This window comes from Rattus norvegicus, chromosome 18 (genome assembly GCF_036323735.1).
Source record: "Rattus norvegicus strain BN/NHsdMcwi chromosome 18, GRCr8, whole genome shotgun sequence".
Taxonomy (NCBI): domain Eukaryota; kingdom Metazoa; phylum Chordata; class Mammalia; order Rodentia; family Muridae; genus Rattus; species Rattus norvegicus.
Window position 1 is genome coordinate 34568141 of NC_086036.1, and position 26108 is coordinate 34594248.

The 26108-nt window shown below is 38.7% G+C and overlaps 1 protein-coding gene across 8 annotated transcripts in view; it reads left to right on the plus strand.

Moving 5' to 3' along the window:
• Rbm27 (RNA binding motif protein 27) overlaps positions 1-18975 on the plus strand; it is a 62593-nt gene extending 43618 nt beyond the window's left edge. For 4 of the 8 annotated variants that reach the window (XM_008772179.4, XM_006254678.5, XM_006254680.5 and 1 more), the window contains 10 exons: positions 412-565; positions 1575-1871; positions 3601-3744; positions 5362-5481; positions 6627-6701; positions 6821-6985; positions 10652-10756; positions 10864-11052; positions 14515-14643; positions 15859-18975. In XM_008772179.4, the coding sequence (XP_008770401.1) occupies positions 412-565; positions 1575-1871; positions 3601-3744; positions 5362-5481; positions 6627-6701; positions 6821-6985; positions 10652-10756; positions 10864-11052; positions 14515-14643; positions 15859-15942 (1462 nt within the window). In that variant the 3' untranslated portion in view covers positions 15943-18975. The remainder of the gene's footprint in view (positions 1-411; positions 566-1574; positions 1872-3600; positions 3745-5361; positions 5482-6626; positions 6702-6820; positions 6986-10651; positions 10757-10863; positions 11053-14514; positions 14644-15858) is intronic. The other 4 variants (XM_063277467.1, XM_063277469.1, NM_001372344.1 and 1 more) reach the window with 2 other exon arrangements.
• Positions 18976-26108: the final 7133 nt, after the last annotated feature.

Consider the following 26108-nt stretch of genomic DNA (forward strand, 5'->3'; position numbering starts at 1 on the left):
AAAAAGTAACAGGATATTCATAATATTTGTAAATTGTACCTACTCCTCACCCAATATTAAACATCATTGACATACCAGGAGTGACTAGGAAGAAAACATTGGTACCTTTGCAGAAGTTGAAAAATGCATGCTTAAAAATGACAAATATGTGGTTAAAAAACATTGCTCTATTTGTTTTAAAGGTAGCCTGGCACCTGTGTGGCTCTAACATGCTTTAGTATCAGTTGGACAAGTTCTCTTCAAAATACTTCATTCTGTTTTCCCCTCCCTCTCTATATTGTAATGAGGGATATAATAAAGTTCTGTAATTTTTGAAGAGTGCCTAAACGTTACTTTCCTTGCTGATGGTAGCATCTCTTAGCTAGCTATAGGATGGGAGAATTAACCAAGATTCCTCAATGCTTGTTTCAGACAAGGGAACAACAATCAGAGTAAACCAGGCTTCTTAAGGAAGAATCAGTACACAAACACCAAATTAGAAGTGAAAAAAATTCCCCAGGAATTGAACAACATTACCAAGCTCAATGAACACTTCAGCAAATTTGGAACCATAGTTAATATCCAGGTAATTTAATTCAATCTGTGACAGAATGCATGTGTGCTGTGAGTTTTGGAAAGTATTCCTAGCAGTTCACCTTGATTAGAGGCAATGGTGATTCCAACTTTGCAAAGAGTTGTAAACTCGATTAGATATCCAAGTGTGCATGTGTGTATCATGAAATTTTTTAGTTGAATTTGTTCTTGAGAATTCATTTGATTCTTTTTCTGTAATCTTTTCTTGAAAATACCAGGTAGGTTCTTGTTATTTTTGTTGTTGTTCATAGGTCTTTGTCTAAACAAATGACTTTCCAGTCTTTATTAATGTTATCTAAGAAACTGAGATTTATGGTAAATTATCCAGCATCAAATCAATTGTAGTGATAACATAATTTTTTTGATGTCTACTTGTATAGAAGTTTGAATTTATGAATTTGTAGTTACAAGTGAGGATTTAACTGACTGTACGTTAGTTTAAATTCATGTCCTTTTCTCTTAAATGTTTTCTGTCATTATTCTTTATGGCATTTAGAAAAAAAGAACTGGATGGTTTATTATTATACATAGGTAGAACAGTTTCTCAGGCATTTATGTTGAATACCATAGGCTGAATAAACAAACAGTAGGAATTATTGTAGAAGAGACAGTTTGGCAAGTAAGAGTGAACTGCTTTTCCAGAGGACTTGAGCTAGGATCGCAGCGTCCACATTGATTGCGTAGGTCACAGCTGCCTGTAACTCCAACTCCAAAGGCATCTACTGCTACTTGAACTAGGGATGCCTTCTTAGCTTGGTTTCTCACCTGGTTTCTCACTGTCTTCATATGGCAAAGAGGGTGAAAGGGTGGTATGGAGACCTCTTCATCTTCTCATAAGGCCACCTTAACTAAAAACATTAAGGCCACAATTTGGAATATCCCATGTAAACTGAATTTTTCCCTAATCCTGTTCTCCATTGAGGGCTAGCATTTTAACATACAAATTTGGAGGCACATAATTTAATTCATAGTTTAAGTTACTGCCTTTATTTTCTTTAAAGGTTGCTTTTAAAGGTGATCCAGAAGCAGCACTCATCCAGTACCTTACCAATGAGGAGGCCAGGAAAGCCATTTCTAGCACAGAAGCTGTTTTGAACAATCGGTTCATTCGAGTCCTATGGCACAGAGAGAACAATGAGCAACCAGCACTCCAGTCCTCAGCACAGATTCTCCTGCAGCAGCAACATACCCTGAGTCACCTTTCACAGCAGCACCACAACCTACCACAGCATCTTCATCCGCAGCAGGTGATGGTAACCCAGTCTTCCCCCTCTTCAGTCCACGGAGGCATCCAAAAGGTAATATTTGCTAACTAAAACCCTAGTGTCATTTCTCAGCTGTTATTTTCCAGCTCACAGCCTTGACACCTTCCACATTAGGGTTGTTTATAGTTTGATGTATGAACCAGTATCATCTGGTCTCCTGAGACCTGATTATTAAAGAAGTACAGATTCTTAGACCTTACCCATTTTTAATTTAATTTAATTTAATTATTTGGTATGGGCATGGATGGGTGGATATAAGCTAAAATTGACATTGTGTGTCTTTGTTGATTCTCCACTGTATTTACTAAGGCGGGGACTCACTGAATCCTGAGCTTGCCAATTCTCCCAATCTAGCTAGCCAGTTTACCTTAGCCTCTGATTCTTCCTCTTAGGTACTTGGATTACAGGTGGCTTCCCTGAATGTATGGCTTTTATATAGCTGTGGGGACTGAAACCCTGGCTCTCAAACTTAGCTTTTTACTCCCCCTCCTCCCATCTTCTGAATCAATTTTTGTGGAAAAGGCCCAGGGATCTGCTTCAAAAAGCTTTGCAGTGCCCTAAAGCTGAGAGAGCTAGTCTACAGCAGGGTGATTAACCTAGTTCTAACCTGTTTAGCTTCACCCATACGACAGTCTCTAGATGATGAGCTTTCAAAATCCTAGTGTTACGCATCTTCTACCCCTAAATTCTGAATCCTGAACTACTTTGCTCTATATTAGAATTAGTCACCTTTATATCTATCCATTTGTCCTGCCATTTCCCATGCAGACAATTTTACTCCTTTAAAAACTGAAGTGGAACCTCCAAGGAACTAAGATTCTGTTTTGTGTTTTTGAGAGGAATTTTCAGTTTGAAGCTTAAGATTGACCATCATAGGATCATCTCTCCTTGCCTCATAAGTACTGGACATACAGTTGCATTATTGTGTTTGGACAAGGGTTTTGATTCTTGTATATTTTTTGTCCTTGACTCTTAAAACAATCACATATTTCTTAAAACATTTCAATGAAAAAGTAAAAGAAGGAAAGATCTAGCCACTGTGCATTAGAGATACCCAGATATTGACAATAACAGTAATTTCCACCTCGATGTTACCATCTTTAGGGTAAATATGTTCTGATGAAAAAGTGAAAAACAAGCAAGCAGAGCACTGAGGCAGTAATCTGTTTGAGGCCAGCCTGTGCTGCATAGCACATTCCTATCTCAAAACACTGAAGAGTGTGTGCATGCATGTCATCTGAGTTCTGTTCATCACTCCTGCTCATTAGTATCTAAGTCAGACATTTTTGTTTGTACTCTGTTCTATCTTTGGATTTAAGTGTGAATACTTGTCAGATGTTGGATGATTGATGAAAGAATGCAGCAAGCTCGACTCTCATTTCACTGCTCTTTATACTAAGCTTAAAACCTATCTTCAAAACATGGTATACTAGAGAGATTTGTAAAAGCTATTGTGAAGAGAGAGAGTGTGTGCTTTACTGTAAAACATGTATTTTGGGGGCTCAGGACTGAACCAGGGACTTGTTCACATTTAGCACTGGCTATATTACTGAGCTCCTCCTAGCTGTTATGACATGTATTAGACATCTAAAACAATATGGGTAATACAACCATCTATATATTCATAGTGCCTTAAAGAATACAGTTTTACAGGTAATTGAAGCATTTTCTCATTTCAGTTATAACCTTTATGTTAAATTTGTATCATTCTCGTGTGTATTTTTAAACTTATATCACATAGATATTTATTTTGTATTTGTAGATGATGGGCAAACCACAGACCTCTGGTGCCTATGTTCTTAACAAAGTACCTGTTAAACACCGTCTTGGACATGCAACTACTAACCAGAGTGACACATCTCACTTGCTAAATCAGACTGGTGGTTCTTCTGGGGACGATTGCCCGGTATGCAGTCCGTGACTGCCATGTTTATTTAAGCCATTAAATATGCACAGAAATTCATTACTATTAGGATTTGTAGTCTTTTTCTCAACAGGGCAAGCATGACAATTAATCTAAGTGTATGTCCCTAATTTCTATAACTCAGAATTTTGCTGTTTAATTTTCTTTTACTTAGAGCTGTCTAAGAATCAGAGAATTTTAGCTTTTAACTGTATATTAATAGGTAGATGTCCTTATTAGTCCATACCTCCCGCCCTGATTTTTTTTCATGATTCTGCTGCTTCAGCCTCTTTCGTGCTGTTATTAAAGACATGTACCACCACATCTGGCTTTCATTTTCCCTTTTAGGTATAGTTAAGAACCTAGTAAGTCTAGGGAGTTGGATCTTAAAGGTGACCTGAGTTTGGTTCCCAGCACCCACACCTAGCAGCTGACAGTTGCCTGTAATATAACTTCAAGTCTCAAGGATCTCTATGGGCAGTGAGCACACATGCTTATGACATAAGTATATTCACATCTAATTAAAAATAAGTAATTAAAATTAAAAATAAAATCTTGAGACTAAAGCAGTGAAAGTCTGTTTAAAACCAAGTGCCGACATGTTGCTTGCTTTAGGAATATATCTATACAGCATGTGTAGTTATCATGACAAAGAGGGACTTGGAGAAAGGATAGTTCAAAAATCTATAAGGTCTCTGTGACTAAGACAGTTTAATGGCAGCACATGATTTAGCAGACCATTGAAACAGAACAAAAAGTAGACTTCATTGCAAAAGGGATTTATTATATCAACTAACTAGTATCAGATCCAAAGTAATTTTCTTGATATCAGTATAAGTGAGTAGTCATATGATAAAATTACAATTTTTAAAAAAAAAAATTACATCATAAACCAGGATAAATTCCAAGTGGACTTGAGACTTAAATGCTGATGGAAATGCTAAGTGATTCAACTCTCACGAAATTAAATTTGGCAGGGTTCGGTAATATAACAAAATTATATGCACATATAACAGTTTTTCTAAGAATCTGCAACAAAGATAAACTGTTTAAAGTGTAAAATACATATGTATAAGTTACAAGTAATTGTAAGTTCTTTGTAATTATAAAAATCCCCAAACGCCTGTCAGAAACTGATTTCCTAAAATGTAGTATCTCCATCTACACAGTAAAGTGTGTTTAACTTTACAAAGGAAGGTACTTTTTCTGTGTACCATAAAGTGGGTTTTAGATCATAGTAAACTGCAAAACTTATCCAGCATGCTCCAGGCCCTGGGGTTCCTTCCCTAGCCTCATCCCACCCACCTGAAGAAGAGAAAGAAAACTGCTTTTCTTCCTTGAATGAAAGAAAAAAAATTAGATGGTTTTGGTGTAGTACATGCCTTTAGTACCAGCAAAGGCAGGTGGACCTCTCTGAGTTCAAGGCCAGTTGATCCTACAAATCAGGACAGCCAGGATTACACAGAAACGGTCTCAACCCCCCACACTCCACTCCTGCCCCCAAACAATCTTCCGTCTCTAGTAGAAGTAGTTATTCTAAAAATGATTTTAAACATTTTTAAGATTTAATTTAATCATACTTACATGTTCTTTGTTTTTGTTTTTGTAATTTTTCTTTAGGTTTTTTCTACTCCAGGCCATCCAAAAACAATTTACAGTTCCTCGAACTTAAAGGCACCTTCAAAACTTTGTTCAGGGTCTAAATCTCATGATGTTCAAGAAGTGCTTAAGAAGAAACAGGTAACAGTTTCCCCTGATAAGTTCTTCAGCACCTATGCTAACCTTTACACCCCTGTTGCTGCAGAGCTGTACAACAGCTATGCTTTCTCCATTCAATACACCTGAAAAATGGTGAACAACTCCAAAAACACACTCCAGTTACCGCGAATAGTTACATTAAGTACATTAATAAATAGGTTTTGGTTCTGAGGTTTAAGCCGAGAGGGCCTTAAGTACACTAAACACATATCACTGAACTATAACCACTAATATTTTTATATATTTCTTTTAGGTTAGGTTAGGTTTGAGACAGTATTTGTCTGTGTAGATCAGACTGGCCTCTGGGATTAAAGGCATACACCACCACATTTTTTTTTTTTTCGTTCAAGGAAGAAAAGCAGACAATTTTCTTTTCTTCTTGGGGTGGGTGGGATGTTGCTGGGAATGGAGCCCCAGGGCCTGGCGCATGCTGGATAAGTATTTTACCACCGAGCCACACCCCCAGCAGAGTATTTTCTAATTCCTTTTTTATAGTCAGATAATGTTTCACATACCTATAACATGTTTATGAGTCATTATAAACATTATAAATCATTTTAGATTTAAGCTGTTTATATAGGGATTTTAAGTAAAAACACATATTTATATGTGCTGTCTCCATAGAGAGGTTTAATTCCAGCAAGGTAGGAACAAAATGTCCAAGGCAAATTTTTGAATCCTGATTATTCCAAATATGAGCTGTACTCATATTTTAAAACTTGAAGCTTCAGGAATAAGGGTTCGGCCTGTCATACTGGAAAGTCAGAGCAGGCTGCTTTTCTGTAAAGGTGCAAAGAATAGCTAGCTATAAATCACACAGTTTACTGGAATTGTTGGGAAAATATATTGAAAGGTTTAATTTCTGATTTTAAGGGTTTTTTTTTGTTTCCTTTTACACAGATTCTCCTTGTATAGCCCTGGCTGACTTCCAGTTCACCTCTTTTTGCTTCAGTTGTTTGAGTTCTGAGCTCATAGAGATGTTCTAGCCTCATCTCATACCCTAGCTGCCCCTTCCACTGTTTGATTCAGGGAGGAAAGTCCAATTTAGAGAAGAAGAAATGAGTTGGGAATGTATCATTAAATTTTCTTTTCTAATCCATTACGGCTTCTTTGTTTACATTATTCAGGAAGCTATGAAGTTACAGCAAGACATGAGGAAAAAGAGACAAGAAATGTTGGAAAAGCAGATAGAATGCCAGAAGGTACTCAAGGAATCCCTTGTTCACATGCTGGAATGGTGTATAGAATTGATTTACAAAGTCGTCATAGTAAGGCCTACATTTGCTAAACATAGACTTAGTTTTTCCTGATTATTTTGTAGATGCTGATCTCTAAACTAGAAAAAAACAAAAACATGAAACCAGAAGAAAGAGCAAACATAATGAAGACCTTGAAAGAACTGGGAGAGAAGATCTCACAATTGAAGGATGAATTAAAAACATCTTCTGCAGTCTCCACACCATCTAAAGTAAAGACAAAAACAGAGGTATCTGACTGCACTTTTCCCCTAGCTGCCTTACAGGAAGAACATCTGTAATGTGCTTAGTACTTTGAGAATACTCTGCAGTCCATAGGCAGCCATTACTGTAGCTAGTAAAGTTACTGCTAGACCCAGTGGAGGGAGATCAGCAGACATTATTAGACAGTGTGTTTTTACTGATGTGATATAAGTAGGCTCTTTGAGAAAAGTTTAAAAATCCTGTATAGCAGATGTGCTGCGGTAGAAGCCAGGGTTACATCCATTTTTAAACAGTTGCTAAACCAGTGAGTATACATAAGTCCTAATGATCTGTTGGTTTTGCCTTTTACATTTTTTTTTAAAAGATTTATTATATATAAGTACACTGTAGTTGTCTTCAGACACACCAGAAGAAAGCATCAGATCTCATTACAGATGGTTGTGAGCCACCATGTGGTTGCTGGGAATTGAACTCAGGACCTCTGGAAGAGCAGTCGGTGCTCTTAACCACTGAGCCATCTCTCTAGCCCCCGCCTTTTACGTTTTTAAATGCCTAAAACTTTATTTAGTTTTCAGGGAAGATGTGGTTGTTTTTTTGGTCTTGTCTTTGTTTAGATGTGTGGTTTGCTTGAAACAGTCTCACTCTAAAGCCTAGACTAGTGTTGAACTTGTCATTCTCCTGCCTCAGGCTAAGTGTTGAGTATGGTCATTACAGACATGCTACTATAATATGGGATAATTTAAAATTTTTTTTTTTTTTTTTTTTTTTTTTTTTTTTAGATAGAGTCTTATGTATCCTAGGCTGCTCAAACTCAAATGTCCAAGTATAAACTTGGACTTTTCCTCCTTCTGCTTGCACCTCCAGAATGCTGATGTCATTAACACTTGTCATCACACCCAGTTTCTTCAGTGCTGGGAACTGAACTAGGGCCTTATGTATGCCTGGCAAGCTCACTCTGAGCTACACACCTGGCACACATAACTTTATTTAAATTGAATTTTTACTTGTCTGTGTTAAAAGAGAAATTGGTAAAATGTAAAAAGGAAAGAAATATTTCCTATTTCAACTAAGTTGTGATCTCTAATTGAACACACTCATTGATTTTTGACAAGAGTATATATGTAACATGCTAAGTAAATGAATAATTAGAAGTTCTGGATCCAGTTATACCTAATTTTATTGGTTTGCCCATTTTTTTTACCCTAGGAGAGCACTTGCTTTGTATAAGATTTCATTGTATCATAGATCTGAATTGGGATTATTTTTTAAGATTTATTTCTTTATTATATATGAGTACACTGTTGCTGTCTTCAGACACACCGTGAGGGGGCATCAGATCTCATTACAGATGGTTGTGAGCCACCATGTGGTTGCTGGGATTTGAACTCAGGACCTCTGAAAGAGCAGTCAGTGCTCTTAACCACTGAGCCATCTCTCCAGCGGGATTTTATTTTTAGGTTACTTTCAGCCCTTGAAGAAATGGGACTAAGCTTATTATATCTATCTATCTGTCTGTCTGTCTATCTATCTATCTATCTATCTATCTATCTATATATATATATATATAAACATATACAGTATATTTGAAATTATACTTCTATTGTTAATTTAAGAATAAATTATTGGACAGCTGAGATGACTCTGGGTATGCTGTACAGCCTAAGAATCTAAGTTCTTCTCACAGGCCCCACAGGGTGTTAGGAGCAGACTGATTCCCATGGGTTGTCCTCTGACTGCCACAGATGTACAGCAGCAACACATGCACATGCTAAGTAACAGACCTGGGTGTGTTTGCTTGAAAGATTAAATCTTTCCGTGGGCTTCTCTTGAACGTCGGATGCAGAGAAGCACTTGTACTTTTAGTACTGGGAGAAGAAACAGGAAAAGGAGAAGCTCACAGCCAGTCTCAGCTATGCAATGAGCTTGAGGCCAGTGTGTAAAGCCAGGGAGGGTAACACACATTTCTGTAACAGGAAAAAGAAAGAAGAAGGCTTTGAAAAATACAGGTCCACGAGCTGGAAAGATGGCACAATGGTTAAGAGCAGTTGCTAAAGGTTAAGAGCACCGACTGCTCTTCCAGAGGTCCTGAGTTCAAATCCCAGCAACCACATGGTGGCTCACAACCATCTGTAAAGAGATCTGATGTCCTCTTCTGGTGTGTCTGAAGACAGCTACAGTGTACTCACATATAATAAATAAATAAAAAAAATCTTTAAAAAAAAAAAAACATTTGTTTAAAAAAAAAGAGCAGTTGCTACTATTGAGGAAGACCCAGGTTTTGTTCTCAGCACCTACATGATGGCTCACAGCCATCTGTAATTCCAGTTATAAGGAATCCTGCGCACCCTTCTTACCTCTCTGAGCATCAGGCACACATATATGGGCATACAAAACACACAAATAAAGCTTAAAAAAATCTTTAAAAATGCAATTCAGATATATTATTGATTTTTTTTTTTTTTAAGGTTCTAGCAGGAACATGTGGAAGGGTTTTTGAATCAATCCATCCATCCATCCATCCTTCCTTCCTTCTTTCCGTCCGTCCTTTCCTTTTTTCTTTCTTTTTTTTCTTTCTCTCTTCCTTCCCCTTCCTTCCTTCCTTCCTTCCTTCCTTCCTTCCTTCCTTCCTTCCTCCTCCTCCTTCTCCTCTTTCTTTCTTTCTTTCTTTCTTTCTTTCTTTCTTTCTTTCTTTCTTTCTTTCTTTCTTTCTTTCTTAATAAAAGAAGGTTTTTGGATATTACTCAGGTTGGCCACAAATTTGTAGGCTTTAGAGATCCTTGCAACTCCGCCTTCTCTTTATTTTAAATTGGACTATAGGCATGTGTTGCCATACCCAGCCACGTGTGCCTTTTGCAAATTACAGGGGGCTAGGAAACACCTTAGTGGTTTAAAATGAATACTGTTCTAGAGGACCAAAGTTCTCTTCCCTGCACCCACATCAGGTGGCTCCCAACTGCCTTTTCAACGGGATCCAACACCATCTCTGACCTCCTTAAAGACTATGCAAACCCCAACACAGATGTGCACATGTATACTATGAAAAACAAAGCATGTGAGGGAAAAAGTCTTCCACAGCTACTTAAAACTACTTAAAATCAGGGGTTGGGGATTTAGCTCAGTGGTAGAGCGCTTGCCTAGGAAGCGCAAGGCCCTGGGTTCGGTCCCCAGCTCCGAAAAAAAGAACCAAAAAAAAAAAAAAAAAAAAAAAAACTACTTAAAATCAATAATCTGTCTCATACAAAAAAAATGGCAATAATAGAGTACCAATCTGAAATTAATTCTCTACTGTTCTTTATTTATACTGATGCACTTATTTAACTAGTTCATTTAATTGTTTTAAAGACAAGATTTCACTTTATAACCTGGAGTGGCTCTGTTTTGAGGCAGGCCTGCTTTAACCCATGATTACTGGGATTATAGGTGTAAGCCACATCACTGGTCTTTTGTAAAGTTAATAAGTATTTTCTATGTAATTTTGATTTGATTAGTTACATTTCATTTATGATGCTTTATTACATGAAAGGTATCTTACCTTTCCAGCAGAATCGTTAATGCTGGCTGTGTTTACAGTATCCCTGTGAGGGTTAATTTCCTTTATTGGAAGGAGAAGTGTGTCACTCTGTAGCTATAATGATCTGAATAAGATCTTAGGAGTTACCTAATCTCTTCCTTTTCCTTTTTGCTTTTTCCAGGCCCAGAAGGAATTGTTGGACACAGAACTGGACCTCCACAAGAGGCTCTCCTCAGGAGAAGATACAACAGAGTTACGCAAAAAGCTCAGTCAGTTACAAGTCGAGGTGAGATTTAACTCGCTTAACATCTCAGAAAATAGATTTTCTCTCTATGTACCTGTGAAGGTTTAATCCAACAATGTGCATTACCTTTTATTTTTGTTGTTATTTAGGCTGCCAGATTGGGTATTTTACCTGTGGGGCGAGGAAAGACCATGTCCTCTCAAGGCCGAGGAAGAGGCCGGGGTCGAGGAAGAGGGAGGGGCTCACTGAATCACATGGTGGTGGACCACCGCCCCAAAGCACTCCCAGCTGGAGGGTTCATTGAGGAGGAAAAGGAGGAGTTGCTCCAGCATTTCTCAGTAAGCTTTTAATGTAACTCATACGAGCTCTTAAAAACAATGCACTCAGCACTTTGTTCACTACAGTCTATAAATATCAAATTATTTCTAGGTTAGAAACGTTAGTGGTTAAAACACAGGCCTTATCAACTTCTTATTAATATACTTTTCAAGGTCAGGAAGTAGGTTTTGCTATGACATTTCATAATAATTTACATAAACATGTTTGTAGTGGCACAGTGTTCCAAAGCCATAGGATCTTAGGATTATTTCACAGTTTATCAGGTGTTTCTAGGAAAAAAATTAATTAAAAGTAATCTGGAAGAGGCAAAACTCAAATCCTTAGGTAGTAAGCATGTGTGTTCTGTATATAGAGTTAACAGGTGTAATAGAGGTCAGCTGCAGACAGACCAGCGTATGCAGTACATTCACTAACTGTTCACTAACTCATTGGTAATCGTCTTCAATGAGAGTTTCATAAGTGGGTTTGTGTAATAGTAAATGACTATAAGTATGAAAAACATGTCAAATTGTATACAGTGAACTCTTTAAAATTTTAGGCAGAATTTCAAGTATCCAAGGTTGGCTCCAGATTCCCAGGTCAACAAGGACAACCTTGCATTTCTAATCCTCCTGCTTTTATCTTTCAAACGCTTGTATCATAGGCATGTATCTGTACCTGATTTTAGATTATGGTAGGGATTTAACTAAGGGGCTTGTTTGTCCTAGGCAAGCACTGTATAGGTTGAGGCTCCCTAGTCTTCCAGTGAAAGTCTTTTCTTCAAATTCAAAACCAAACTGATGATGATAATTACACAGCTAACAAGTACCGCAGCAATGATAACCAGGCTTACCCAGACCTAGGCAACTTTTTACAAATTGTATTATTTATGTGGGGGCAGGAGATGTGCATGTTCCACAATATGCACGTACAGATCAAAGAACAACTTTTGGGTAGGTGGATCTCTCTTGTATCTGTGTGTTCCAGGGACCAAACTCAGGCCATCCGACCTGGTATCAGATACTTTTATCTATTGAGCCATCCCAATGCTACCCTCACCCCACCCCTGACATCTTGAGAAAAATATTTTAACTCTGTTTTATGTTTAAGGTGGTGAGGCAAATCATGATGAACACAGGCTTCACAATTATATAGATGGGGCTGGGGAGATGGCTCTGTTGGTGAAAACATAAAGAGTTGAATTTAGATCCCCAGTAGCCATATAAAAGCTAGGTCGGCAGCATGCATCTCTAATGTCAGTGCTCAGGCCACAGAGACAGACCTGAGGCGTCTGGCAACTGAGCTAGGCAGTTGTTGAACTCAGGGTTCAGTTGAGAACTCTTGTCTCAAGACAATAAGAAAATACATCTAGAAAGACACCAGTGTCAGCCTGAGTCCTCCACAAGCAAATACACATCTGAATACATGCACAGTATAAAAACTAGACATATAATATGTAATATAAATAATATACAGTCTGTTATAATATAGCTGCATATATCTTAATAGTATATAGCAAAAATTGGCAAATTTTGGGCTTAGAGAAATGTCTCAGCAATTAACAGCATTTCCTGTTTTTTAGGGTGTGTGGATGGGATGAGGTTTGAGATGGGGTCTCTCTACATAGCACTGGTTCTTCTAGAACTCAGTATGTAGACCAGGGTGGCCTCAAACTAACAGAGAGCCTTTGCTTCCTCAGTGCTGGGATTCTTTTTTATGTGTGTTCTTTTGATATAAAGTCTTTCTTTATAAAAGTGTTGGCTGTCCTGGAACTCACTTTGTAGACCAAACTGGTTTTGTACTCACAGAGGTCTGTCTTCTTGAGTCTCCTGAGTGCTGCTATTAAAAGTATATACCACTTCACCCAGCTTAAAGGCATGTTCTTGAAGAGGACCCGAGTGCAGGTCACAGAATTACTTAGATCTCTTAATCATCTGCCTCCTAGCACTAAGCTATGGGTGTGCTTCGCTACCACACAGCCTTTGGTTTTTGAGATTGGTTTCACTCTATACCTCAGGTACCCTATAACTCACAGTATATGTATTTCAGATTCGCAAAATCCCTTCCTCAGCATCCTAATTACTGACCTATAAGCCTCTGCCTGTTCTTTATTTTTTATTCCTTTTAATAATCATTTTAATAAAGTACAAATTTTAATTGTAACAAATTAGTTACAAGTGGTTGTGAATGGCCTGGGGACTGAACATGAGTCATTTGGAAAAGCAGCAAGTGCTTTTAACCTCTGAGTGCGTTTCTCCTGTTCTTTGTTTTTCTTTTGAGATGGAGTCCTTTATAAGTCAAGCTGACTTCAGACCCACTACATCACCAAGACTGGCCTTTGGTGGGAGGGGGGACTGCTTACGCCATGACACCCATGTGTTTGGATGTCAGCAGACAACCTGTGGGAGTTGGTTCTTTTATGATGTTGTAAGTTTCAGTGATCAACAGGCCATGAAGTTTTGGGTGGTGAGAGCTTTAACTCTCTGAGCCATCTCGATGGCTCAGCTTAGACCTTTTGTTCTAAATGTAACTTGTTTTCCAAAAAGTTTCTGCATATGCATCATTTAAGATCTAGAAATGTAGTGTATTATACACTGCTTGCCTAACACACATTAGACTCTAGGTTCATTCCTTTTTCAAAATAAATAAGTAAATGAGATGTCTTCTCATTGACATTTGCTGAAAAGTATTTAGAAAATGGTACTGAGGAAAACACTTAGTGGTTAGGGATGTAACTCTGTGGTAAACACTTGGATAGTATGTACAAGGCTCTGGATTCAACCCATAGTACTACTGGGTGTTTGGGGTTAGGGAAAGAAACAGGTTTTACCATGATTGGGACAGTGGCTTTTTCTTTTAAAGACTAGGTTTCATTCCATAGTCCAGATGTATTTGGGGACTCACAGTGTAGCCAGGGTGAACTTGGAATAATCCTCTGTCTCAGTCTTGGATGCTGGGATTATAGGTGTGAGATGTCAGGCCCAGCTCTCATTAGCATTTGTTGTGTGTGTTGATGAGCTAGGGAATTGTTAGCATTTGAGAAAAAAAAAGTAAACATGGGGGCTGAGGCAGGAGGGTTGAGAGTTCCAAGTCAACCTAGGATCGATCTATCAAGACCCTTTGTCTAGAAAAGAAAGTTATGGGGAGGAAATAGGAAGAGTTATCAGATAAACTGAGAAGTGCAATGCAATGACTGAGATGGTTCATCTCTGAAGTTATATGGTTTTAAGGTTTAATAAGTAAATACCACGTCAGGGATCAGTCATTGAATGAGGAGAGTATTTGCTATCCTCGTGTCGCTTGGCTCAGTAGAGTGACTGGTAACACAACAGTCCTATCCATAAAACATATGGACCAAACATAGGTGTGCCTCAGCTGATTGTTTTTCCTCCAGCCCATTTCACTTTTTGAGTAGCACTGTTTGAGGAAACCCTTAGTAAAGATGAGTGCATACTTACGTGTTCTTCTAAAATGCACTTTAGGCTACAAACCAATCGTCTAAATTCAAAGACCGTCGGCTACAGATATCGTGGCACAAGCCCAAGGTACCGTCTATATCTACTGAGACTGAGGAAGAAGAAGTCAAAGAAGAGGTAAAGTCAGCTATTAGAGTAAGATCCGAGGCACAGCGCTGCCTTCTGTTTCTGTGTGTCAAGTACTATGCGTGTAGAATAGTCTCACTTTTCTTTTAGTCACTTAGCTAAAACCAGCCTAGAAGCAATAATTAGTCTCTTAAAATAGGAGAAATAAGATAAGATTCAGCCCCACGATGTAAATTAGTTCTCACTCTATAATCTTGCTTTTAAAAGAATCAAGTTTTTCTAGTTAATGCATATGTTCTGACTATATGGATGAGTTTAAATAACAAAAGCAGAAATGTCCCCAAATTAGGAAGAAAGTAAGTCACAATAAGTAAGTTGACGATATTTGTAGATATTTCTTTTTTGTGTCAAATTTTAGATTTTTGTATAAGATGTGGAATGTTGGTATCATGGGAGAAGTTAGCATGTTCAAGCATATTCACTCCTCACAATCAATGATAGATATCCCAGGAAAAGTTGGGGAAATTACTGATTTTCCTCACTTTTGATAATGGAATAAAGTCAGTTTTAATTATTTTTTTATAATTTACAGTGTACATATATATGTGTACATGTTTACATACACACTGACTAATTCCTTTTAAACATTCACTTAATATTTTGTTTTGTTCCTTTGCTTTTTGAGATGGGGTTTAACTCTGTGGCCCAGGCAGCTTTCAAATTCACAAAATTCCTGCCTCTGCTTCCCAACTGCTAAGATTATAGGCGTGTACTACGATGGCTGACTTCCACTTAGCATTTTATTTTCTTGGTGATATTGGAATGGAAACCTCCAATAATGACTTTTACTTTAAACAGGATAAATAGTAATAGCCGTCTGTAAGATGTATTCTGGGATGTGGGTAGGAGAAATGTGTTAAAAAGTGCAGAATCACAGCCAGACAGGAAGCATATTTTCTAGTCTCTGTGAGAGTTAGCCACACTGTACTGACAGTTTGCAGTGTTGAGTTGTATGATTCAGGATCACTATTGAGAGTGCTGAGTGTTCCCATTACAAAGAAACAAACATTTTGTTTCTGGGTTGATCAGTGCACAGTTAAGTGTTTAAATGTGAAAATTAGGGTTGTTGGTTGGTTGGTAGTTTTGTTCCTTTGTTGTTTGTTTTGCCCTGAAAATAAACTACAGGTAAATCTGACCTAGGTTTTTTGCTAGTCTGTTTATCATGTGACTGTTTTACTCTGCATTCGTGCACAGCTAAGCAGATGCGTATTCTCCTCTCTTTAGGAAACAGAAACCTCAGATTTGTTTTTGCATGATGATGATGATGAAGATGAAGATGAATATGAGTCTCGTTCGTGGCGAAGATGAAATTTGATGCGAGTTGTGTAATTTTTAGAAATATTGTTTAGAAGAACAACTTTTTAGAATTATTTAAAGAAGTCAATGAGCCAAAAAAAATTTTTTTTCTCTTCAACACAGTAGGTTTAAGGACAGCAAGTTGCTATTCAAACACATCTCATAATTGTCTGTGATATCAAATCACCAGAGGCCGTGACTTTACACAGTTGTGAAGACCCACAGGAGTGACCGGATTCTCTAGAACCTTACCCTCCACACCATCTGCTTCTGCTCTTGGTGCTGGATTCAGTGTAAAGACAGGGTGTTCAGAAATTTTATTTTGGATTATAAATCTGCTGATAAAAATTTCATTAAATGTCAAAATCGCCTGGAATCTCTTAACTCTTAGCTATTATGGATGGGTCGTCAGACAGTTGGAGATGCTTGTAATTTAAATACCTTTTCCTTTCAAGAATGATCTTGGAAGAAAAGTAAATTTAATTTTTTTTTTTTAAACAATGGAAGAACCCACTTTATAAGTCAGTCTTTTTCAGAGTTTATGTGTGGCAAAGCTGCAGCAAAACCACCGTCTCTGTTCCCAGAAGCTGCAGAGCACAAAGCTGGCTCTGCTGCGTCCTCTCCTCGCTCACACCTGCCCTGGGGCTTCTGTTTTGAAATGTGCTGGGCATTGCCTCAGTTGTCCTCCTACCCCTTTTAAATAAACCTCATTTTGCCTTTTGCCCTTTTACTTATTCCCTTGTATCTTTTTCACTCCTTTTGATTAATAAGCCTGACTTTTTGAAATGAGTGATTCAGTTGGGCAATCAAGAATCAGTCATCAGTAAAAGGTTTAAACCAGCACCTTTGTAAAGAAGTGATGCTTTGATGAAAATAAAGGCGGAATTTTAGGGCACAGAGATACTGGCTTCCCTCCCCTTTAAAGCTTCAGCGTAGTTACAGTTACCCCAAAGGCTGACGGTCTCTTCTGCATTGTAATGATGATGGTGAGGTGCTGAGGTGGGGATTAGGAGTCTGGATATGCTAGTAATAAATGAGATTCTAACTTGACATTGATTAGATGACCTTATATTTTCATAATTTTATAGATTTTGCTGTCCGTGAACATACACACACTTTAGTAGGCAGTTTCATTTACCGTGTGCATTTTTACTGTACACTGTACAGAGTGTCTGTTAAGTAAAATATGTGTGTAAATTTATGTCCTTGTGTTCTGAATGTTAGATGGAAAAGCACAGGAGCAACACTACACTGTACTGACCTCTGGGGAAATGAAATGATTACTGTACAGAGGACGTCACTTGTTCAAGGGATACACAGCTATGTTTTATAATATGTGTGGTGTGAAAATTTGAAATTTCCTGTTGGCTTCAGAAGGTTCTGGGTGATCACTAACTGTGTCAGGGTTTGTTCCCTGAGGTAAATACTGTTTCTTAAAATAGAAACAGTTCACTTAGAACCTAAAACCGTCAGGACTCTAGAGTCACGCAGTGACAAAGAGCTAGATCCCGCCTTCTGATCATCTCTTCCCTCTTCACACTGTCCTGACGTGTCAAACACCAGGCACTTTAGAATTCGTGTAGCGTTGCCCTGTGGTGGGCCTTCCTCTCCAGGTTATCGTGTGCTCCTCATGACACCGAGGCTGCTAAGCCCACACAGAAGGAACACGTCAGAACGGGACCTTCAATAAGCATCTTGCTCCTCACTTCTCCATCGTCTCTAATGAAATTTTCTTGATGTTTGTGGCTCAGTCAGTATATATTTGGAAAGATTCATTGTGGTGAATATTTTGAGTCCTGACCATTTAAACGTGATAGAGGGAACAAAGGATTTATATATTTTTTGTACAAAGTTTTTTCTTAAACTGTATAATTTTGTAAATAATTTGTTTGGGTTTTTTTCTTTTGTGTACTAAAACTACCAGCGTATAGATTTCAATAAGAATTGTTGTATTTTTGTATTTGGAGACTGAAAATGACAGTAAATTAGTGAAGCCGTAAGAAAAGTCTCAGTAGACTGACAGTTGAGCAGAATGAGATTCCTTTTCATATGATTTTTTTTTTAACCTTAAGAATGACATCTTTATGCACTCACTATAGAGAGAGTTGAGGATTTATTTGGCTTTTTAGTTATTGGGGCAGAGGATGAACGAGAACGGTGCTAATACAAGAAATAGATCATTTTTTTTTTATTAAGGTTTTGGGTCCCTCCGTATTCCTTAAAAATAACTAAAATTCTTTTCCAATGTGTTTAACTCAAAACATGATTTGAAAATAGGGATTAATTGTACTGTTATAAAGCTTAAGGTTAGCATAAAATAGCTGAACATGTGTATGTGTGTATATATCTCTCTCCCTTTCTCCCCATCCACCAATCCCCAACTGTTAGAATTTTTCTTAAAAGTAAATTCCACACCATGACTTGTTTTCTTGGCATTTTTATTTATAGAGATAACATTTAGCATTTGAGACAAATTCTGCTATCCTAGTGTGTAAACTCTGTGTAGCAGATCAGCAGTAAGAGCTGCCAGTGTGACCAGTCAGTAAGAGTTTCTAGATTTCTGCCCAAGCCTAAAAAGGTTACCCCAAGGAATGCGGAGTTTTTCTCAATTTCTTCTTGGAGCATTGGGAAAATGTCATCACCAGCTGAGATAGTGGAAAACAGTCCTTTTACGGTGAAAAAGATCCGTGGTGATGGCTCATTACTTCACAAAGAAAAAAAAATCATGTGAAAAGGAAGGATGTTTCCTCTTGATGTATAGTATGCCTGTATTATAGTTTTTACAAGATTGTGAACTTGTGTAATAGTATATAGGAGATATTGTTGGATTTCTAACTGTTTATACATTTAAATTCATATATGTAATGTTTGTTTTATCGATTACAATCTGAATTTCTAAGAAGCATGTTGACTTTTGCAATAAAGATGCAATATGGAATGGTTCACAATTGGGGGGAAAGAGAAAAAAAAAGATGAAAATATTACAAATTTAAAAGAATCTGGAAAAGTTATGAACCATTCCAAAAATTATAACAATCACTAAAAGAGCTGTAATTCTGGCTTGTTCTGGAAAGAAAGAAACATGAGTGTGAGCTTGCATGTGAGCCCGAGTGAGTAGTGCATGTGTGTGAGTGCTTTGTGTACACGAGAACTTGCTCGGTGTGAAGCTGCGTCCGTCAGAGCCACTGCTGTAAGTATTGAGTGGAATCCCTTCCCTCCGTGAGCAGGGTAGTCTGGAGGAACATGGGCAGCACATGCCTGTAACCCCTGCTGCTGAGAGGCTGAAACTGTAACTTGCAAGAGATCCGAGATCCCAGCTCAGGGAAAGAGGGAGAGAGGGAGGGAGGAGGGGGACTTGAGAAAAGAATGAAAGTGCATCTGGTAAGCAAACCTTTAAAAAGTTGATTGTTTTCATTTTGTATGTATGGGTGTTCTTCCTGTGTGTATGTCTGTGCACCACATGTGTTTATTGCCAACAGAGGTCAGAGAGGGCATCGGAGCCCTTGGAGCAACTGGAGGTTAGCTGCCATGTGGGTGCCAGGGGTCCTTTGTAAGAGCCCCCCAGTGAACATTATTTCATAGCCATGTTTTTGAAAGGTCATGAATATGTTTGTATCTCAGAAATCACAAGCAATTTGACAATGTTATTTTTTATTGGATATTTTTTCATTTACATTTCAAATGTTGTTCCCTTTCCCATTCATAACCGCCCTATCCAATCCCCTCTCTCCCTTCTTCTGTGACAGTGTTCCCCTCCCCACCCTGACATTCCCCTACACTAGGGGTCCAACCTTGGCAGGATCAAGGATTTCTCCTCCTATTGGTGCCCAGCAAGGCCATCCTCTGCTACATATGCAGCTGGAGCCATGGGTCTGTCCATGTGTACTCTTTGGGTAGTGGTTTTGTCCCTGGGAGCTCTGGTTGGTTGGTATTGTTGTTCTTATGGGGTTGCAAGCCCCTTCAGCTCCTTCAGTCCTTTAACTCCTCCAATGGGGACCCCGTTCTTGGTTCAATGGTTTGCTGCGAGCATTGGCCTCTGTATCTGTCATACTTTGGTAGAGCCTCTCAGGAGACCACTATATCAGGCTCCTGTCAGCATGCACTTCTCAGCATCAGCAGTATTGTCTGGGTTTGGTGGCTGTATGTCTATGGGCTGGATCCCCAGGTGGGGCAGGCTCTGAATGGCTGTTCCTTCAGTCTCTGCTCCAAACTTTGATTCCGTATCTCTTCCTATGAATATTTTTGTTCGCCCTTTTAAGGACTGAAGCATCTGCACTTTGGTTGTCCTTCTTGAGCTTCATGTGGTCTGTGGATTATATCTTGGGTAATTCAAGCTTTTGGACTAATATCCACTTATCAGTGAGTGCACACCATGTGGTTTTTTGTTTGTTTGTTTGTTTTGTTTTGTTTTTGCTTTGTGATTGGGTTACGTCACTCAGGATGATATTTTATATTTGTTTTAGTGCTAAAGATAATATGCCTACCAGCAGTAAGAAGGATAGTTAGAATAGGAGAAAAAGAAAAGGACCCTTCAAAAGAGATGGCTTATAGACATGCTAGTGCTAAATCTGAATTCAGGTTTGCAGGAAAAGGCAGTAACAGGATTCCATGGTGAGATAGGACAGGAAGTCGGTTACTCGGACCCCTGTTAATCTTTAAGTCACTATTATAAGTCCAAGTGGCTACGCCTTCTTTAAGAATGGTCATTTTATATTTTTTACTTCAAAAAAAATACTGAAAAATGTCAATCGTATTTTCATTCTTTTCAGAAAGTTAGAGAAGTGTCTGGTGTGACTGGCAAAGGAGTTGGATGTAGACTTGTGTTTGGAGGAGGTCATAGATGATTCCATGATATGGGACTTGCGGCAGACATTCTGAACATTGCTGTATGTGTCAAGAGTAACACTTGCTAAGATGGAGTCTGGGTAGCAGAGATTCTTGGTTTGTTTTGTTTTTCCTGATTCTTATGTAAATTATACTAAGGCCAAAAATTTTTTCTTTTAGGTTTTGAGCCCCAGATATGACCTGTCAGAACTAGCAATAGTAGACATGGCCGTGTGTGTGTCCAAGATGGTTCAGAATAGGGCACATTTGTACCACATTGACTGCGAGGACAGACCTACACTCTTTGTAACTTTAGGAGCTGACCATCATTGGCTCAGACTAACAGTGCTATTATATGCTACAAATCACTCTTCCCTCTGCTAAGTTGAAGTTATGGCCAAAAGATGGTGTTTCAGAGAATGATCTACCTTGTGACCTCTTACCTGTTAAACAGCCTTGAACTAACCAGAACATTCCAGCATCCTGAGACAGGTGACCTGATATAGATGCAGTTAAGGTCAGAATAGTGTCTGATGGTTATTTTTAAAATTTTGGTCATGGAACTGCTTTGGTAGTCTAAGATAAGCATGTAAAACATTGCTTCTATGTTTTTGTCTGTTCCCGCTTTTCAGTCAGTTTTTTAAAAATCCATTTTAACTTTGCTTAAGTCTCATAAAGCATACTGTCACTTCTTCATTTGCGCCCAGAATGCTAGGAGATGTTGATACATTCAGGTTTTCATTAAAATAACTTTGCTATGTTGGTTTTGTTCCTTGAAGGGGAAGAATGAGAATGCTCATAGGCTGTTTGAGTTTGTAGACTACTTGCTGTCCTGAATAAAGAAAGTTGCAGTCCCTGCTCTACCTATCTTCCCAACTAGAGTTACTTGCCATGGGATTCGGTGGCTAAGTTAGAGCCTGCAGGGGGCTCCAAAGAGTAAAATTTAAGCTTGAAACAGTGGCAGCCTTCACAGCGGCCCGGCCTGTTCTCCCATGTAAGCCACACCACACGTCTGATGAGTTCACAAGAGGGTACTTACTGTGCTGCACACATGTTTACACGAATGTGTGTGTGGGCAGTTCAGCTCTCCAGTTGTAGTTTGAGAAGTTACACCAGAACTGTAGTTTTCTCTCTGTGACATCATTGATGCTATTTTGAATACTAAATGACATTCTTATTTTGCTTGGAAAAAATTCTGGGGTCCAAAGCTGACCTTTAGCCTAAAAGGTGAAAGGAGTTACATAAGCTTCCCACTGCTGTCACCTGGGATTTTTCTTCAAACAGATGCTTTTATGCCTGAGAGTTATAAACTGATATATTAAAAACAACTACTTTTTTTCTCATTTTTAACATCTTAAGTCTTCCCTTTGTTTCTCACTTAAGTTCTTTTTGCCCGTTAAAACTTAAAAATTTTCCCTTTGATTATTAGGTACTAATGGTTCAGGATTATTGAGAGGAGGTGACATTTCAGTTCATGCACAGATTATGCTCAGGTTTAATTGGGCTCTGTCATGGTTAAAGTATGCCAGGCCAAGGGAGTGACACTATTTAGAGGTGTGGCCTTGTTGGAGTAGGTGTGTCACTGTAGATGTGGGTTATAACACCCTATCCTAATTACCTGGAAGTCTGTCTTCTACTAGCTGTCTTCAGATTAAGATGTAGAACTCTCAGCTCCTCCTGCACCATGCCTCCCTGGATGCTGTCCTGTTCCCGACCTTGATGATAATAGACTGAACCTCTGAATCTGCAAGCCAGCCCAATTAAATGTTGTTCTTTATAAGAGTTGCCTTGGTCATGGTGTCTGTTCACAGCAGTAAAACCCTGACTAAGACAGGCTCGTTGGTCTGTGTGGCACTAATGGTTTTTTAACTCTTGTTTTTAAACTTCTTATCCATGAGCCAGTCAACTTCCACAGGCAATCAGACCTCACTTCCTTATGTTGTCATGATACCATGCCAATATTTTCAGTTATTTTAAAACTTTACGGATGACAAGTTTTGGATGCAGATTGACTCAGGGCATTGTAGTCGTCTACTTTCTGTGCTCACAACTGTTGAGGGAGGTGCAGAGCACTTAAATCCTTGTTTAGCTTTGGAAATTCCACTTGGGAAAGGAACAAGAGACTTCCCCCAGGTCACATGGCCTGTAGTGCTGGGACGGGGATTTGAACACAGGTTTGTCTCCAGAGCCCATGGCCTTCACCTTTGTTCTCTGTTGCTTCCAACAGAGTGGGAAGCTGCAAGTCTGCGGGATGTCGCTGGTCTTTATTATTAGTGTCTGTCAAATACTGTCATCCCGGCTCCTGTCTCATCTGCCTCAGACTGGAGCCGAGTTTCCCCAGGGAACGCCACCACACTTTTAGATAGCATATTTGAAACCAGGGAAAGCAGTGTTATTCATGCTAATTCGTGGAGAAACAGTTTAAAGTAATCGCTTTCTGTGACCTCCGCAGTGTACAGCCAGGCAATGTGATACATTTTGCAATAATTTGGCTATATCATAACCTGCTTATTTTATTTTCATTCTTATCTTAATATTTTTCCTGTAGCAAACTGAGTTATGATAATCTCACAGTGTTTCTGCATTGCTTCTTGGTGTTTTTCAATATTCCTGGTGCCTTCTTTTAACCTTGGCATTTAGAAAATCAGGTTGTACATAAACTAGTTGTCATGATTTAATGTCGCCTTCATATGTTATACTGAGTTTTCTGGACAGAAAGTGCTGAGAATAGCAGTGTTCATTTATAATTATGCTTATACCAATATTTTTTAAAAGAACAATCTTATTGAATGAAACCAATAGTCACACCATGGTTCTGTTTCTAATTTATAATTACTCACCTTTTACATGCTTGGCTTCTTTATTTTAGTGGTACTGTTTTAAATTCTTGAGGAGTTCTACTTTTCCCTAGTCTGTCCCCTAAAAAAAATGTTTACTGAGTTGTAATTTCATGGTATAATTATCTACTGAAAGAAAGAAGAAAAGGTGGAGTCAACCTTGAGGGAGAGAAGACTTTTAGTTTTTGACAGTGCTTAAGGAAACTAGGCATGACCTAATCAGTCCAGTGGAAGTATTTTTCTTCAGGGGTGTGTGTGTGTGTGTGTGTGTGTGTGTGTGTGTGTGTGTGTGTGTGTGTGTGTGTTTGTGTATGTGTGTTGTTTGTGTGTGTGTCATGTTTGTGTATATTATTGTTTGTGAGTACACACACGTGTATGTGCATGTGGCTGCCAGAAGTAGATGGCAGACATTGCCCTGTACCCATCCCAGCCCATTTTGGATGACAGGTGTCTTCCTGTATTCTGTCCCATCATTTTTCAAGACAGGATCTTCCATTGAAACTGGAGGTCACTCACTGGGCAAGACCAGCTACCTGTAAGCCCCAGGGACTGCCCTTCCTTTAATTCCCTTGTGCTGGAATTACAGGTAGTGCCTTTAAGGAGTGTGTCAGGGACCTAGACTTGGGTCCCCATGCTCAAGCACGTCATCATTTGAGCCATCTCCCAGGCCCTAAGCTTGGTAAATTTTGTGGGCACAGGGACACTGCTGGAGAAGTCGCTGAGACAAAGGAGACTAACATGGCACTTCTAACAGTACACAATTCACAAGAGGAATTTTTCCTAAAAGTAAAATCAATTATGTCGTGTTTTAGAAAATATTTCTGTGGTTAAGTAAGTGCTAAAAGCACAAGTCTTACTACAGAGCTGTCAGCAGCTTTGCTCAGACGTGAAATTTGGGGAGGACTTCACACATAAGACTTAATTTCTTAGTTGTAATATTTTGATTTAAATTTTAATTTCTTAATTGTAATATTTCTATTTAATTTTTTTCTACCAATGACTTTAAAACACTTTGTCTCTTTGATTTACTCAAGTCCTCATAAATTACACATTCCCCCAGTTTAGCCATTCATGTGAAAATTATTTGGAATCACTCAGAATAGTGTGTGGTCTCTTAAAGCCCCATGCGTGTCAAAGAAGTTTAATTCACTCTGCTTTATGCTTTGAAGTAAATACTACTGCTAAATCAGGCAAAATGAAGGAAACATCTTAAACATCGAAGTAAGTTATTAAAGTTTACTTAAGAAGGTTAATATAGGGACATTTTTTATGAAAAACTTTTGTGTTGATGTTTTTGGAAGGCTTTTTAGGAGTCAAACTCAGAAGTGACTGCATCAATAAGGGGGGGATCTACCTGGAATATTTGGGCATGCGTGCATGGAAAACAGCAGTGTAGAAACCATTGCATAGTCTTGTGTTTTATGACCAGAGGAATGTCTTCACCTTTGAGGTCTCACCGTCCTCTCTAGCATCAGAAGTGGCAGAAATGGTTATGGTAAGTTCTGGTGGTTCTTCTCCTCACTTACACACACTCCTGAGAATCCAGAGGAAATCTGCGTATTTGAAATAAGAAGAAAGCATAATGAGCTTGGCATGTGTTCATTATTACCTAATACCATTGATGCCCAGCAGCATAGAGAGGAGGGGTTGGGACTGGGAGGGATGGGGTGGGGCAGGGCCGGGCAAACATGTGGCAAAAGTAACATTAAGGAAACAGATGAGAACTTGGAGCATTTTTTTTTTTTTTTCGGAGCTGGGGACTGAACCCAGGGCCTTGCGCTTCCTAGGTAAGCGCTCTACCACTGAGCTAAATCCCCAGCCCCAACTTGGAGCATTTTTGAACAATCCCTTTGGTAATTGTTGAGTAACTCAATGAAGACCCAGGAGCTAATAAAGAGCAACCCATCCATCTCTCCCATTTACTCAGCGCAAGCTCATTCCAACAGTCAATGTTAATGACTCTAAGAGTAGATTGTTGTAAAAGCTATATTATTTTATCAGGAGACTTTGCTGCAGTTATTGTGATTTTTGCTTCTTGAAGTATGCACCATTTGTGTGTGTGTGTGTGTGTGTGTGTGTGTGTGTGTGTGTGTGTGTAGTAGTAGTAGTAGTAGTAGTAGTAGTAGTAGTAGTAGTAGTCGTAGTCATAGTATTTTTAATGTCAGTATTCTCTCTCTCAGAGTAGTGGTAAGCAGCACTCTGAGAGTCCACAGACCAAGGCCAGGCAGCTTGTCACCCACAACTTAAGGCACTTCCTGGCTGTTGAATTGTCAATAGCTCCCCAGCCTGGTGGTCAAAGTTATTTTATTATTACATAACTTACGTGACTCACTCGGCCAGACACTTCTCAAACACCTGTAATGCTTTCAGCAACTCTATGAGACACACTAGTGTATTTTTTCTTTTTTCTTTTTTTCTTTTCTTTTTTTTCTTTTTTTGCTATAAGGGAAAACAACAGAATAGAGAGGTTGTATAGCTCAGAGCCTCACAGCGGAACAAACAGTGGAAACCACTTTC